This window comes from Rana temporaria, chromosome 1 (genome assembly GCF_905171775.1).
Source record: "Rana temporaria chromosome 1, aRanTem1.1, whole genome shotgun sequence".
NCBI classification, from domain to species: domain Eukaryota; kingdom Metazoa; phylum Chordata; class Amphibia; order Anura; family Ranidae; genus Rana; species Rana temporaria.
The window spans coordinates 26919655-26934994 of record NC_053489.1 but is presented as its reverse complement, the minus strand read 5'-3'; the positions used below and the strand labels follow the sequence as shown (position 1 = coordinate 26934994).

Genomic DNA, 15340 nt, shown 5'->3' with positions numbered 1-15340 from the left:
TACAACGGCGTAGCGTATCTCACATACGCTGCGCCGATCTATTTCTATGTGGATCTGGCCCCGTGTCTCTGACAGCATCAATCAGGATGTGCAATAACAAGCCTTCGAGATTTCATGGAGGGGTTGAGAAACAATCTTACAAAAAAATAAAGTGTGACTTTGAGTTATCTGTAACTTTCATATTTTGGAAGTACGGTACCCTGCGGCATTATAGGCTGGTAGCTTCAGGTGACTGAACACTAGCAAGCTTTGGAGGACACGACACTAAAGCTACCATGATTCTGAAAAAAAAAAAAAAAAAAGAGAATCATAATTTTTTTTGCTTAGAAAAAAAAATCACGATTCTCGCCGTAACATCTTTCACATTATACAAAAAAAAAATAAAAAAATATGTGCTAACTTTGCTGCATAGTTTTTTTCCCGCAGAGTGAGCTATTCAGGAATTATATAGTGAGAGAGGCAAAGGAAGGGTGAGGAAGAGGGGGGCCCTGGACATGAGCTATAAGCAGGGTTTGACAAATTTGCTTGGAATCTAGGAGCCAGCTAAAAAAGTTAGGAGCCAGAAAACGCGTCCCGTCCCGACGAGCTTGCGCGCAGAAGCGAACACATACGTGAGCAGCGCCCGCATATGTAAACGGTGTTCAAACCACACATGTGAGGTATCGCCGCGATTGGTAGAGCGAGAGCAATAATTCTAGCTCTAGACCTCCTCTGTAACTCAAAACATGCAACCTGTAGATTTTTTTTTAAACGTCGCCTATGAAGATTTTAAAGGGTAAAAGTTTGTCAAAGTTTGTCAGCATTCCACGAGCGGACGCAATTTTGAAGCGTGACATGTTGGGTATGAATTTACTCGGCGTAACATTATCTTTCATAATATTAAAAAAAATGGGGATAACTTTACTGTTGTCTTATTTTTTGATTTAAAAAAAGTGTAATTTTTTCCCAAAAAAGTGCGTTTGTAAGACCGCTGCGCAAATACGGCGTGACAGAAAGTATTGCAACGATCACCATTTTATTCTCTAGGGTGTTAGGATAAAAAATATATATAATGTTTAGGGGTTCCAATTAGAGGGAAGAAGATGGCAGTGAAAATAGTGAAAAATGACATTAGAATTGCTGTTTAACTTGTAATGCTTAACTTGTAATACCAACGGCCACCACCAGATGGCGCCAGCTCACCTTCCAAGCCAAGTCGCCAGGACACCATTTCTAGTCACCAGGGAGACCTGGCGCCCGGGATTTGTCGAGCCCTGGCTATAAAGGAAGGAGGGATAAAGCAGTAAGCAGCACATTACCTCTTGATCTCTGTGCTGAGTCCAGTCTGGTACCAACTCCATAGAAGCCTCTGGGACGGGAGCTGGGGCTCTGGATTTCCTATGTTCAGGTTTTAAATTCTTAAACTTGGAAGCCGATCTGAGGTTACCTTCACTGCAGAGTCCTAGACAAGTGTGACAAGCAGAGCATTAAACATCGCAAGGTCTCATACCCGGCCAAACAAAAAAATCATAACCTTGCAAAAAAACTTATCAGAGACAAAACTATATTTTTTTTTTTTTTTTTTTTTAGTAAGCATACATCTTGTTTTATAACTTAAAGTAGTATTTTTTATAAAAATGTTGACACATTTGCTGCTCTTTAACCACTTAAGACCCGGACCTTTAGGCAGCTAAAGGACCTGGCCAGTTTTTGCGATTCGGCACTGCGTCGCTTTAACTGACAATTGCGCGGTCGTGCGACAGGGCTCCCAAACAAAATTGGCGTCCTTTTTTTCCCACAAATAGAGCTTTCTTTTGGTGGTATTTGATCACCTCTGCGGTTTTTATTTTTTGCGCTATAAACAAAAATAGAGCGACAATCTTGAAAAAAAATGCAATATTTTTTTACTTTTTGCTATAATAAATATCCCCCAAAAATATATAAAAAATATATATATTTTTTCCTCAGTTTAGGCCGATACGTATTCTTCTACCTATTTTTGGTAAGAAAAAAAAAAAAAAAAATCGCAAAAGGCGTTTATCGATTGGTTTGCACAAAATTTATAGCGTTTACAAAATAGGGAATAGTTTTATTGCATTTTTGTTAATTTTTTACTACCAATGGCGGCGATCAGCGACATTATGGCGGACACATTGGACAATTTTGACACATTTTTGGGACCATTGTCATTTTCACAGCAAAAAATGCATTAAAAATGCACTGATTACTGTGAAAATTACAATTGCAGTTTGGGAGTTAACCACAAGGGGGCGCTGAAGGGGTTAAGTGTGACCTCATATGTATTTCTAACTGTAGGGGGGCGGGGCTGGACGTGTAACGTCATTGATCGTGTTTCCCTATATTAGGGAACACACGATCAATGACAGCGCCACTGTGAAGAACGGGGAAGCTGTGTTTACACTCACCTCTCCCCGTTCTTTAGCTCCGGGGACTGATCGCGGGACTCCAGCAGCGATCGGGTCCGCGGGTCCCGCGGAGCTTCGGACCGGATGCGGGCACGGGCCCGCGACCCACGGCTGGACACTCAAAGAGGAAGTACAGGTACGTGCCTGTGCCCAGCTGTGCCATTCTGCCGACGTATATATGCAGGAGGCGGTCCTTAAGTGGTTAAAGCCGAACTCCAGGCAAACTATTCTGAGGAATAATCTATTAGTATTCAATGTATAATAGGTGTAAATAGGAATCACACAAATAAAGTATGAAAGCATCCTCGGGTCATTAGACATACCTGGTACATAGACCATCTTTTGTTCCTCGTCAGAATCTGGACAGGACGTTAAGGAAAGCAAATTTCACGGCGAAGATTTTCTTCCACATTTCCAATACAAGAAAAGAATCTCAAAGTGGACCTGAGGTCAAAGATGAAGATTTCACATAGCCCCCTCCCTTGGACTACAGGAGAGTCAGGACGCCCACTAACACACAGCTCCTTTCTCTATCTGCAACGTAGAGAGCGTCCTGACTCTCCTGTAGTCCAAGGGAGGGGACGAGCATGACACTCCACACCAGGGAGAAAGCCTGGCATTACTGTGTGGAGTTACAGACAGAAGAACAGGAAGTGAGGATTTCTCAGAAGAAATAAGGACATTTAAAAACAAAATGGAAGGATGAGGTAAGTGAAGGAGGACTGCACTAAGGTAAAGGAAGTTATTTAGGGAAACAAAATTGTACCTTTACAGCCCCTTTATTTGAACAATCTGAAGTTGAAAGCTGATTGGCTACCATGTACAGCTGCACCAGATTTTGCACTCTCCAGTTTTAGTAAATCAACCCCACAGTCTCATAGAAAAGGCACTGCTACCTTTTCCAGCTACTCCCCGGAGATTTCCAGTGAGATTTGGCTCTTCTGCTTGCTGGAGAGGAAGCTGTACCTGAGGAGCTGCAGTGCAAGGATCTCCCTGCTTGTGAGGTTCTATGCTTCCTCCACATTTGTATTTTAGTCATCATTTCCATCAGCAGAGGGATGCTTTGACACAAGGAAGCAAAGCCTGGCTCCTCTACATTGCCACCTCCACAGAGACACCGTGCAGAACAAGGCATGGTAAGACAATGCTGGGGAATGATCAACTGAAAGGAGAACACAGCCAATACTGGCAATTAGTTCTTTCCTCCCTGCTTGCCTTTACTTGGGGGAGCTTCCATGATACAGGTCACACTTCAGACACTCCAATGTACCATGTCCCCTTAGTGACACACCCCTCCCAGCCCCCCATGTACCATGTCCCCTTAGTGACACACCACCCCCAGCCCCCCCCATGTACCATGTCCATGTCCCTTAGTGACACACCCCTCCCATTCCACGATGAGCCCCATGTCCCCATAGTGGCACACCTCTCCCAGCCCCCCATTATCTGGTCCCCATAGTGGCACACCTCTCCCAGCCCCCCATTATCTGGTCCCCATAGTGGCACACCTCTCCCAGCCCACCATTATCTGGTCCCCATAGTGGTACACCCCTCCCATCCCCCCCATGTATCTGGTCCCCATAGTGGTACACCCCTCCCATCCCCCCCATGTATCTGGGCCCCATAGTGGCACACCTCTCCCAGCCCCCCATGTATCTGGTCCCCATAGTGGCACACCTCTCCCAGCCCACCATTATCTGGTCCCCATAGTGGTACACCCCTCCCATCCCCCCCATGTATCTGGTCCCCATAGTGGTACACCCCTCCCATCCCCCCCATGTATCTGGTCCCCATAGTGGTACACCCCTCCCATCCCCCCCATGTATCTGGGCCCCATAGTGGCACACCTCTCCCAGCCCCCCATGTATCTGGTCCCCATAGTGGCACACCTCTCCCAGCCCACCATTATCTGGTCCCCATAGTGGTACACCCCTCCCATCCCCCCCATGTATCTGGTCCCCATAGTGGTACACCCCTCCCATCCCCCCCATGTATCTGGGCCCCATAGTGGCACACCTCTCCCAGCCCCCCATGTATCTGGTCCCCATAGTGGCACACCTCTCCCAGCCCCCCATGTATCTGGTCCCCATAGTGGCACACCCCTCCCAGCCCCCCCATGTATCTGGTCCCCATAGTGGCACACCCCTCCCAGCCCCCCCATGTATCTGGTCCCCATAGTGGCACACCCCTCCCAGCCCCCCCATGTATCTGGTCCCCATAGTGGCACACCCCTCCCAGCCCCCCATGTATCTGGTCCCCATAGTGGCACACCCCTCCCAGCCCCCCCATGTATCTGGTCCCCATAGTGGCACACCTCTCCCAGCCCACCATTTATCTGGTCCCCATAGTGGCACACCTCTCCCAGCCCCCCATGTATCTGGTCCCCATAGTGGCACACCTCTCCCAGCCCCCCATGTATCTGGTCCCCATAGTGGCACACCCCTCCCAGCCCCCCCATGTATCTGGTCCCCATAGTGGCACACCTCTCCCAGCCCACCATTTATCTGGTCCCCATAGTGGCACACCCCTCCCAGCCCCCCCATGTATCTGGTCCCCATAGTGGCACACCTCTCCCAGCCCCCCATGTATCTGGTCCCCATAGTGGCACACCCCTCCCAGCCCCCCCATGTATCTGGTCCCCATAGTGGCACACCTCTCCCAGCCCACCATTTATCTGGTCCCCATAGTGGCACACCTCTCCCAGCCCCCCCATGTATCTGGTCCCCATAGTGGCACACCTCTCCCAGCCCACCATTTATCTGGTCCCCATAGTGGCACACCTCTCCCAGCCCACCATTTATCTGGTCCCCATAGTGGCACACCCCTCCCAGCCCCCCCATGTATCTGGTCCCCATAGTGGCACACCTCTCCCAGCCCACCATTTATCTGGTCCCCATAGTGGCACAACCTTCCCATTCCACGATGAGCCCCATGTAACCAAAGTGGCACACCTCTCCCAGCCCCCCGTATACCATCTGGTCCCCATAGTGACCCACCCCTCCCATGTATCTGGACCCCATAGTAACGCACCCCTTCCAGCCCCCCCCCACATTGATCTAGTCTCTATAGTGATACCCCTCCCAGACACTCCCCCCACGTATCTGGTCCCCACAGTGTCACACCTCTCCCAGTCCCCCATGTATCTAGACCCCATAGTGACACACCCCTCCCAGCCCCCACGTATCTGGTCCCCATAGCGACACATCCCTCCCAGCCCCCCACGTAACTGGTCCCTATAGTGACACATCCCTGCCAGCCCCCCACGTAGCTAGTCCCCATAGCAACTCATCCCTCCCAGCCCCCCACGTAGCTAGTCCCCATAGTGACACATCCCTCCCAGCCCCCCACACAGCTAGTCCCCATAGTGACACCCCTCCTAGCCCCCCACGTAGCTAGTCCCCATAGTGGCACACCCCTCCCAGCCCCCCACGTATCTAGTTCCCACAGTGACCCACCTCTCCCAGCCCCCCATGTATCTGGTCCCTATAGTGACCCACCTCTCCCAGCCCCCCATGTATCTGGTCCCCATAGTGACCCACCTCTCTTAGCCCCCCACTTAATGGGGGGGGCTGGGAGAGGGTGGATAAAAAATCAATGATTAACCACTCGCTTACTGGGCACTTAAACCCCCTTCCTGCCCAGGACAATTTTCAGCGCTGACACACTTTAAATGAAAAGTGTGCAATTGACAATTTCACACAAATAAAGCGTTCTTTTGGTGGTATTTAATCACTGCTGGGTTTTTATTTTTTGCTATATATATATATATATATATATATATATATATATATATATATTTTTTTTTTATATGCTCTGGTGGGCACTGCATTGCAGCACTTTAAATGACAATTACATGGTCACTGTACCCACATGACATTTCCTTTATCTTTTTTTCACACGAATAGAGATTTCTTTTGTTGCCATTTAATCCCTGCTGGGATTTTTTATTTTGTACCCAAAAAAAAAAAAAAAAAAGACAAAACATTTTGGAAAAAAATCGTTTAGTTTCTATCAGCAAAATTTGTAAATAAGCAATATTTCCCCATTCGCTGATGTGCACTGATGAGGCAGCACTGATGGGCATCGATTAGGTGGCGCTGATTAGGTGGCACCGGTGGGCACTGATTAGGCAGCACTGGTTGGTACTGATGAGGTGGCACTGGTTGGCACTGATGAGGCGGCACTGGTTGGCACTGATTAGGTGGCACTGGTGGGCACTGATTAGGCAGCACTGGTTGGGACTGATTAGGTGGCACTGGTTGGGACTGATTAAGAAATATTGATTAGGTGACACTGATTAGGCAGCACTGATAAGAAATACTGATTAGGCAGCACTGGTTGGGACTGATTAGGTGGCACTGATTAGGCAGCACTGGTTGGCACTGATTAGGCAGCACTATGGGTACTGATTAAGTGGTACTGATTAGGTGGCACTGATTAGGCAGCACTGGGTGGCACTGGTGGACACTGATTAAGAAATACTGATTAGGTGGCACTGATTAGGCAGCACTATGAGTACTGATTAAGTGGTACTGATTAGGTGGCACTGATTAGGCAGCACTGGTTGGCACTGATTAGGCAGCACTATGAGTACTGATTAAATGGTACTGATTAGGTGGCACTGATTAGGCAGCACTGGTTGGCACTGATTAGGCAGCACTATGAGTACTGATTAAATGGTACTGATTAGGTGGCACTGATTAGGCAGCACTGGTTGGCACTGATTAGGCAGCACTATGGGTACTGATTAAGTGGTACTGATTAGGTGGCACTGATTAGGCAGCACTGGGTGGCACTGGTGGACACTGATTAAGAAATACTGATTAGGTGGCACTGATTAGGCAGCACTATGAGTACTGATTAAGTGGTACTGATTAGGTGGCACTGATTAGGCAGCACTGGTTGGCACTGATTAGGTAGCACCGATTAGGCAGCACCGATTAGACAGCACAGGTGGGCACTGATTAGGCAGTACTGATAAGGCAGCACTGGTGGGTTCCCGATTAGGTGGTACTGACTGGCATCACCTACCGCCACTGCTGGGGCTTTCCTATAATCAGGACACCGATGATCAGTGTCCCAATTACCTGCCGCTGATCGGCTCTCCTCGCCACAGTGTGAGGTGACGAAAGCCGATCACCGCCACTTCTGCATTTATACCCCTTTCACACTGCCAAGTGGGCCTCATCAGCGGTAAAGCGACGCTAGTTTTAGCAGCACTCTGCCGTCGTTTTAGCTGCGCTTTTCGGCCGCTAGCAGGGCGCTTTTTTACCCCTCCCAAAGGGTTAAATGTGCCCAAAAAGCACCTGTGCATGGGGCTTTGGCAGTGGTGCCCATTCATTTCAACGGGCATGGGCGGTGGAGGAGTGCGCGCTGCTCGCAGGACTTTTTTTTTTTTTCGAATGTCCCGCAAGCGCACCGCTTTAGCAGAGGCGTTTTTCACACGCTATTTTTAGCTCTTTAGCGCCCGGAAAAACGCCTCCAGTGTGAAAGGGGTCTTACGTGTGATTGGACACAGCTGATCACATGGTTAAAGAGCCGCGGCAGTTTACAGAGATCGGGGGTTGCGCCTTGTCCTAGTAACACGGCGCAGGCACGATCGCTGCACAGCCCGCGGCCGCTCTGGGACGCGGTCACCGCACCGTTCCTCTGTCATTTGGCGGTCTGGAAGCAATTAAAGTGAATGGGACTGTCGGTGTGTCACCAGCGGGTCAGAGGTGACATTTGCTCTTTATAAAATGATGATTTCAATCAGATAAATACTATGAGCCCCCTTCCCTCCACTACACCACACATTCCCCCACACACCTCCCCGGGCCTGACAGAGCCCGCCCTCCCCTCACACACCCCGGGGACCCCCGGTAAGGATACTGTCCTGACTCCAGTACACCGAATCTTCTCTCTTCTCACACTCCGCCATCTTCAAACACCCGCCAGACCCGACCGCCCCAACAACCGTCTCCTGGACCCCGCCCACCTCCTATTTCCCAAACTACTCATTGGCCAGAGCGCGCCCCCTCTCCTATTGGCTCTCTCTCCCCGGTACCCTCACTCAGCTGAGACGTCCGACGTTGGTGACGTACGGTCTGGACCCTCCGCGGTGCATTGTGGGTGTGGTAGTTCTCCAGGGCTGTCTTCTCCGTTTGCCGTCAGCGGGGCGCTGACTACAGTTCCCGTCATGCAACGCGGGGAGGTGACGGTTCCCAGCATTCACCGCGGGAGGGTTGTGTATCCTGGATACGGCGGAGGAACAGAGACGGCGTATTGTCACATTCTGCTGCCTATCTTAGAATACACCGGGGTGCTGTATGGGGGTGAGGCTGTTTGTTATCATCCTCTGGTGCTGGCTGTATGGAGGTGCATGCAGCTCTGATAGTCATCTATTTCAGTAGGAGTGGGAATTGTATGTAACCCCAAACATTACAATGTCATATATTGCAGCTTACCTGTCCTTATATGTATTGACTGCATTCGTTTTCATGGCTTTTGTTTCTGGTGATTCTGCCAATAATCACACTTCGGGCCAGATTCACGTAGATCAGCGGATCTATAGATCCGCTCGTTCTACGTGAATTAAGATCCGCTCCCGCAAGTTTAGGAGGCAAGTGGCTAATTCACAAACCACTTACCTCCAAACTTGCGACGGCGGATCCTAAATCCCCCAGCGGAATTCAAATTCCGCGGCTAGGGGAGTGTCATATTTAAATCAGGCGCGCTCCCGCGCCGATTTAAATACGCATGCGTCGTCCGGGGAATTTCCCGGCGTGCATTGCTCCCACTGACGTCAATAGGACGTCAGTGGTTTCGATGCGTACGCAAACTACGTAGTTCCGTATTCGAGAACGACTTACGGAAACTACGTAAAAAAATACAAATCGACGCGGGAACGACGGCCATACTTAACAATACTTACCCCTGCTTTTAGCAGGGGTAAGTATACGACGGGTACCGCGCTACGGAAACGACGTAAGAACACAGCGTCGGGTCCGCGTACGTTTGTGAATTTCGCGTATCTCGCTGATTTACATATTATTCATTGTAAATCAGCGGGAACGCCCCCGGCGCCATTTTTAATTCAAAAAAAAGATCCGACAGTGTAACACAGTGTGACACTGTCGGATCTCAGCCCTATCTATGCGTATCTGATTCTATGAATCAGGACCAGTAAAAATCCGAGATACGATGGTGTATCTGAGATACACCGTCGTATCTGCTTCGTGAATCTGGGCCTTCCTGTCCTCAGGTGACAACGCTCACTGTACTGTGTCTATGGAGGAGCAGCGTTGTCACCTGAGGATGCTCTCCTGATTTGGATTACAAACCCCTCCCCTTTCACTCAGCTACATAACATGGGAGGGGTTATATTCTACAGAAGGGAAGTGGGCGGGGCTAAGAACACTGCAAGGGGGAAAGGGCAGAGCTGAGAACACTGCATGGGGAAAGGGGTGGGACTGAGAACACTGCATGGGGAAAGGGGTGGGACTGAGAACATTGCACAGTGAAAAGGGTGGGGCTAAGAACACTGCATGGGGGGAAAAGGGCGGGACTGAGAACACTGCATGGGGAGAAAGGGGTGGGACTGAGAACACTGCATGGGGGGGAAATGAGTGGGCCCGAGAACACTGCATGGGGAAAGGGCGGGGCTGAGAACACTGCATGGGGGGAAAAGGGCGGGACTGAGAACACTGCATGGGGAGAAAGGGGTGGGACTGAGAACACTGCATGGGGGGGAAATGAGTGGGCCCGAGAACACTGCATGGGGAAAGGGTGGGGCTGAGAACACTGCATGGGGGGGGGGGGGAAGGTGGGCTGAGAACACTTCATGGGGGGAAAGGGCGGGGCTGAGAACACTTCATGGGGGGAAAAGGGTGGGGCTGAGAACACTGCATGGGGAAAGGGGTGGGGCTAAGAACACTGCATGGGGGGAAAAGGGCGGGACTGAGAACACTGCATGGGGGGAAATGAGTGGGCCTGAGAACACTGCATGGGGAAAGGGCGGGGCTGAGAACACTGCATGGGGGGGAGGGGTGGGCTGAGAACACTTCATGGGGGGAAAGGGCGGGGCTGAGAACACTGCATGGGGGGGGAAGGGGTGGGCTGAGAACACTTCATGGGGGGGAAAGGGCGGGGCTGAGAACACTGCATGAGGGGTGGGCTGAGAACACTTCATGGGGGGAAAAGGGCGGGGCTGAGAACACTGCATGGGGAAAAGGGCGGGACTGAGAACAATGCATGGGGAAAAGGGTGGGACTGAGAACACTGCATGGGGGGAATAAGCAGGGCTGAGAACACTGCATGGGGGAATGGGCAGGACTGAGAACGCTGCATGGGGGAAAAGGGCAGGACTGAAAACACTGCATGGGGGAATGGGCGGAGCTGAGAACACTGCATAGGGGGAATAGGCAAGGCTGAGAACACTTCATGGGGGAAAAGGGCAGGACTGAAAACACTGCGTGTGGGGAACGGGCGGAGCTTAGAACACTGCGTGGGGGGAACGGGCAGGGCTGAGAACACTGCTCCGGGGAACGGGCGGAGCTAAGAACACTGCATGGGGGGAAGGGCGGAACTGAGAACACTGCATGGGGGGAATAAGCAGGGCTGAGAACACTGCATGGGGGAATGGGCAGGACTGAGAACGCTGCATGGGGGAAAAGGGCGGGACTGAGAACACTGCATGGGGAGAAAGGGGTGGGACTGAGAACACTGCATGGGGGGGAAATGAGTGGGCCCGAGAACACTGCATGGGGAAAGGGCGGGGCTGAGAACACTGCATGGGGGGGGAAAGGGGTGGGCTGAGAACACTTCATGGGGGGAAAGGGCGGGGCTGAGAACACTTCATGGGGGGAAAAGGGTGGGGCTGAGAACACTGCATGGGGAAAGGGGTGGGACTGAGAACATTGCACAGTGAAAAGGGTGGGGCTAAGAACACTGCATGGGGGGAAAAGGGCGGGACTGAGAACACTGCATGGGGGGAAATGAGTGGGCCCGAGAACACTGCATGGGGAAAGGGCGGGGCTGAGAACACTGCATGGGGGGGAGGGGTGGGCTGAGAACACTTCATGGGGGGAAAGGGCGGGGCTGAGAACACTGCATGGGGGGGGGAAGGGGTGGGCTGAGAACACTTCATGGGGGGGAAAGGGCGGGGCTGAGAACACTGCATGAGGGGTGGGATGAGAACACTTCATGGGGGGAAAAGGGCGGGGCTGAGAACACTGCATGGGGAAAAGGGCGGGACTGAGAACACTGCATGGGGAAAAGGGTGGGACTGAGAACACTGCATGGGGGGAATAAGCAGGGCTGAGAACACTTCATGGGGGAAAAGGGCAGGACTGAAAACACTGCGTGTGGGGAACGGGCGGAGCTTAGAACACTGCGTGGGGGGAACGGGCAGGGCTGAGAACACTGCTTCGGGGAACGGGCGGAGCTAAGAACACTGCATGGGGGGAAGGGCGGAACTGAGAACACTGCATGGGGAAAAGGGTGGGACTGAGAACACTGCTCCGGGGAACGGGCGGGGCTGAGAACACTGCATGGGGAAAAGGGCGGGACTGAGAACAATGCATGGGGAAAAGGGTGGGACTGAGAACACTGCATGGGGGGAATAAGCAGGGCTGAGAACACTGCATGGGGGAATGGGCAGGACTGAGAACGCTGCATGGGGGAAAAGGGCAGGACTGAAAACACTGCATGGGGGAATGGGCGGAGCTGAGAACACTGCATAGGGGGAATAGGCAAGGCTGAGAACACTTCATGGGGGAAAAGGGCAGGACTGAAAACACTGCGTGTGGGGAATGGGCAGAGCTTAGAACACTGCGTGGGGGGAATGGGCAGGGCTGAGAACACTGCTCCGGGGAACGGGCGGAGCTAAGAACACTGCATGGGGGGAAGGGCGGGTCTAAGAACACTGCATGGGGGAGGGCAGGGCTGGCTGAGAACACTGCATGAGGGGAGGGTGGGGCTGAGAACACTTCATGGGATTAGTTCCAGTGAAGGGAACTCTTACGGCGTCAGACATAATGGACAACTTTGTGGGGACGGCCCCTTCCTGTTCCAACATGACTCATATACACGGTGTAAACAGCACAGCACCGAATGACATCATTCCCACCAAGCTACTGAAGGAATGTGCCGACATCCTGGCGCCTCCGATCACGCAGCTTATAAATCAGTCATTTAAGGAAGGCATAGTGCCTTCCCTGCTGAAAGAGGGCACAATTCTGCCGATCTTGAAAAAACCTAATTTGGATCCTATGGACCCAACTCACCGCCGTCCCATAACAGGTCTAAATGCTCTGTCCAAGATAATGGAGAAAGTGGTGGTAAATCAGCTGCAACAGCATCTGGACACCCACAATCTACTCGATCCATTTCAATCCGGGTTCCGTCCCGGACACGGGACAGAAACGGCCTTACTGAAAATATGGGACGATGCGCTTGAGGCCGCAGACGAAGGAGAATCATGTCTCCTGGTTCTGCTGGACCTAAGCGCTGCTTTTGACACAGTAGACCACAAATTGCTACTGAGACGACTAACAGAAGTCGCCGGAGTCTCAGAAGATGCCTTACCATGGTTCTCCTCGTTTCTTGGAAACCGATCACAAACAGTGAAACTGGGATCCTTCACATCTGAAAAACGCACGGTGACATGTGGGGTCCCCCAAGGATCCCCCTTGTCTCCAGTGCTGTTTAATATCTATCTTCGTCCTCTCTTTGATATAATCAGTAGCCATGAACTACTTTATCACTCTTATGCAGACGACACGCAGTTGTATTTTCGCATCTGCCACAAAAAGGATCATCATCTAAGGTTAGAGAAATGTCTCTCTTCAATAGAAAACTGGATGTCTAAGAGTTATCTCAAACTCAATAGTGCTAAAACAGAACTCTTTATCTTCGATGCCAGTCGGAAGAAACCACCAACAACAAACTGGACACCATCTCCCATCCTGGGACAAATCATCGCCCCTAGCTCCAAAGTCAAAAGTCTGGGAGTCACGTTTGACACCCTCATGACAATGGACGCACAAATAGGGTCCGTAGTCAGCGGGGCGCACCATTTGATGCGCCTACTACGCAGACTGATTCCATTTATTCCTAAAGAAGACGTAGCAGTCGTGGTGGGAACAATCGTGAATTCCAGACTGGACTATGCAAATGCCCTTTACCTCGGGCTACCCAAGTACCAAATCGCTCGTCTCCAAGTCGTACAGAATACGGCCGCTAGACTGGTGACTGGGAAAAAATCTTGGGAATCAATCTCACCTTCACTGAGATCCCTTCACTGGCTGCCAGTGAAGGACAGAATTGCATTCAAAGCACTCTGCCTGACACATAAGTGCATCCAAGGGAAGGCTCCTAGATATCTATGCGACAAGATCAAACTGCACAATTGCAGTCGCATTTTGCGTTCCACCGACCAAAATCTGGTCAAGGTTCCTATAACCAAATACAAGTCCAAAGGAGAAAGAAGGTTTGCTTTCCAGGGCCCCAGGCTTTGGAATGCCTTACCAACCAGCATTCGGTTGGAGCAAAACCACCTGTCTTTCAGAAGGCAGATCAAAACCCTGCTTTTTTGAAAGGCATGAGACTTAATCAACAAGCGCCCAGAGGCGATTCAGTTCGCATGTGCCGCGCTATATAAATTTTTCATTCATTCATTCATTCATGGGGGAAAAGGGCAGGACTGAAAACACTGCGTGTGGGGAATGGGCAGAGCTTAGAACACTGCGTGGGGGGAATGGGCAGGGCTGAGAACACTGCTCCGGGGAACGGGCGGAGCTAAGAACACTGCATGGGGGGAAGGGCGGGTCTAAGAACACTGCATGGGGGAGGGCAGGGCTGGCTGAGAACACTGCATGAGGGGAGGGTGGGGCTGAGAACACTTCATGGGATTAGTTCCAGTGAAGGGAACTCTTACGGCGTCAGACATAATGGACAACTTTGTGGGGACGGCCCCTTCCTGTTCCAACATGACTCATATACACGGTGTAAACTGGGCTGGAGAGTGTAAAATCAGCTTTGCATAGAGACCAATCAGCTTCCAGGTTTTAAAGTGGTTATAAACCTCAATTTTCAAGTTGTACCCATAGGCGAACCTATAATAAAGCTTCCCTATAGGTTCAGTAAATATCTCCTCAACGTGCGCCATTTAGGAGATATTTACCTTGTAGTGCGCCGATGATGTCATTGGTTCATGCGATATGAAAAATCCGCCCTGTGTGCCCTTTCTTCACTAGCGAGTGCCATGACTGGCGGCTCCCGCGTACATGTGACGTCCCGCAACCCCGGCCAGTCACAGAGCCGAAGTCCGTGGGTTGGACGGTGGTGCAAGAAGGGCCCATCTACCATCGATCTCAGATGGCTCAGCAGCGTAACTCCATCCCTCGGCTGTCCATAAGGAATCCCGGACTGACTAAACCGTGGGACCGTCAGGACTGCAAAATGGTCCTGAGAACAGCCAATGATCGCTGAGGGGCTTCACTGGACGATCGATACCCACAGACTAATCTTCTGTTCTTCTATAGGTGATGTCATGCCCACCGCAACAAGACTGACACCACCATGGCTTCCCACATAGAGAAAATCACTTTGGGGATTAGCAAGATATTAGGTGAGAAACTCCAATTCTTATCAGTTTAACCCTTTCATGCCTAAGCCTATTTCTGACATTTGCTGTTTACAAGTTAAAATCCGTATTTTTTTGCTAGAAAATTACTTAGAACCCCCAAACATTTTATATATATATATTTAGCAGAGAATCTAGAGAATAAAATGGTGATTGTTGCAATATTTTATGTGACACGGTATTTGTGCAGCGGTGTTTTAACCACTTAAGGACCCCTTCACGCCGATATACGTCGTCAGAATGGCACGGCTGGGCACATCCACGTACCTGTACGTTGCCCTTTAAGCCCAGCCGTGGGGGCGCGTGTACG

The 15340-nt window shown here is 51.0% G+C and overlaps 2 protein-coding genes across 2 annotated transcripts in view; one reads left to right on the top strand and one right to left on the bottom strand.

Annotated features, from left to right (window-relative positions):
• The window catches only part of KIAA1328 (KIAA1328 ortholog), a 208757-nt gene extending 200343 nt beyond the window's left edge, over nucleotides 1-8414 (bottom strand). The window contains exons 1-3 of the mRNA XM_040336054.1: nucleotides 8277-8414; nucleotides 2729-2764; nucleotides 1299-1441 (exon numbers count right to left, since the gene is read on the bottom strand). Coding sequence (XP_040191988.1) covers nucleotides 1299-1441; nucleotides 2729-2764; nucleotides 8277-8325 — 228 coding nt within the window. The 5' untranslated portion in view covers nucleotides 8326-8414. The remainder of the gene's footprint in view (nucleotides 1-1298; nucleotides 1442-2728; nucleotides 2765-8276) is intronic.
• A 190-nt stretch (nucleotides 8415-8604) lies between these two features.
• The window catches only part of TPGS2 (tubulin polyglutamylase complex subunit 2), a 41525-nt gene continuing 34789 nt past the window's right edge, over nucleotides 8605-15340 (top strand). The window contains exons 1-2 of the mRNA XM_040336053.1: nucleotides 8605-8719; nucleotides 14930-15015. Coding sequence (XP_040191987.1) covers nucleotides 14967-15015 — 49 coding nt within the window. The 5' untranslated portion in view covers nucleotides 8605-8719; nucleotides 14930-14966. The remainder of the gene's footprint in view (nucleotides 8720-14929; nucleotides 15016-15340) is intronic.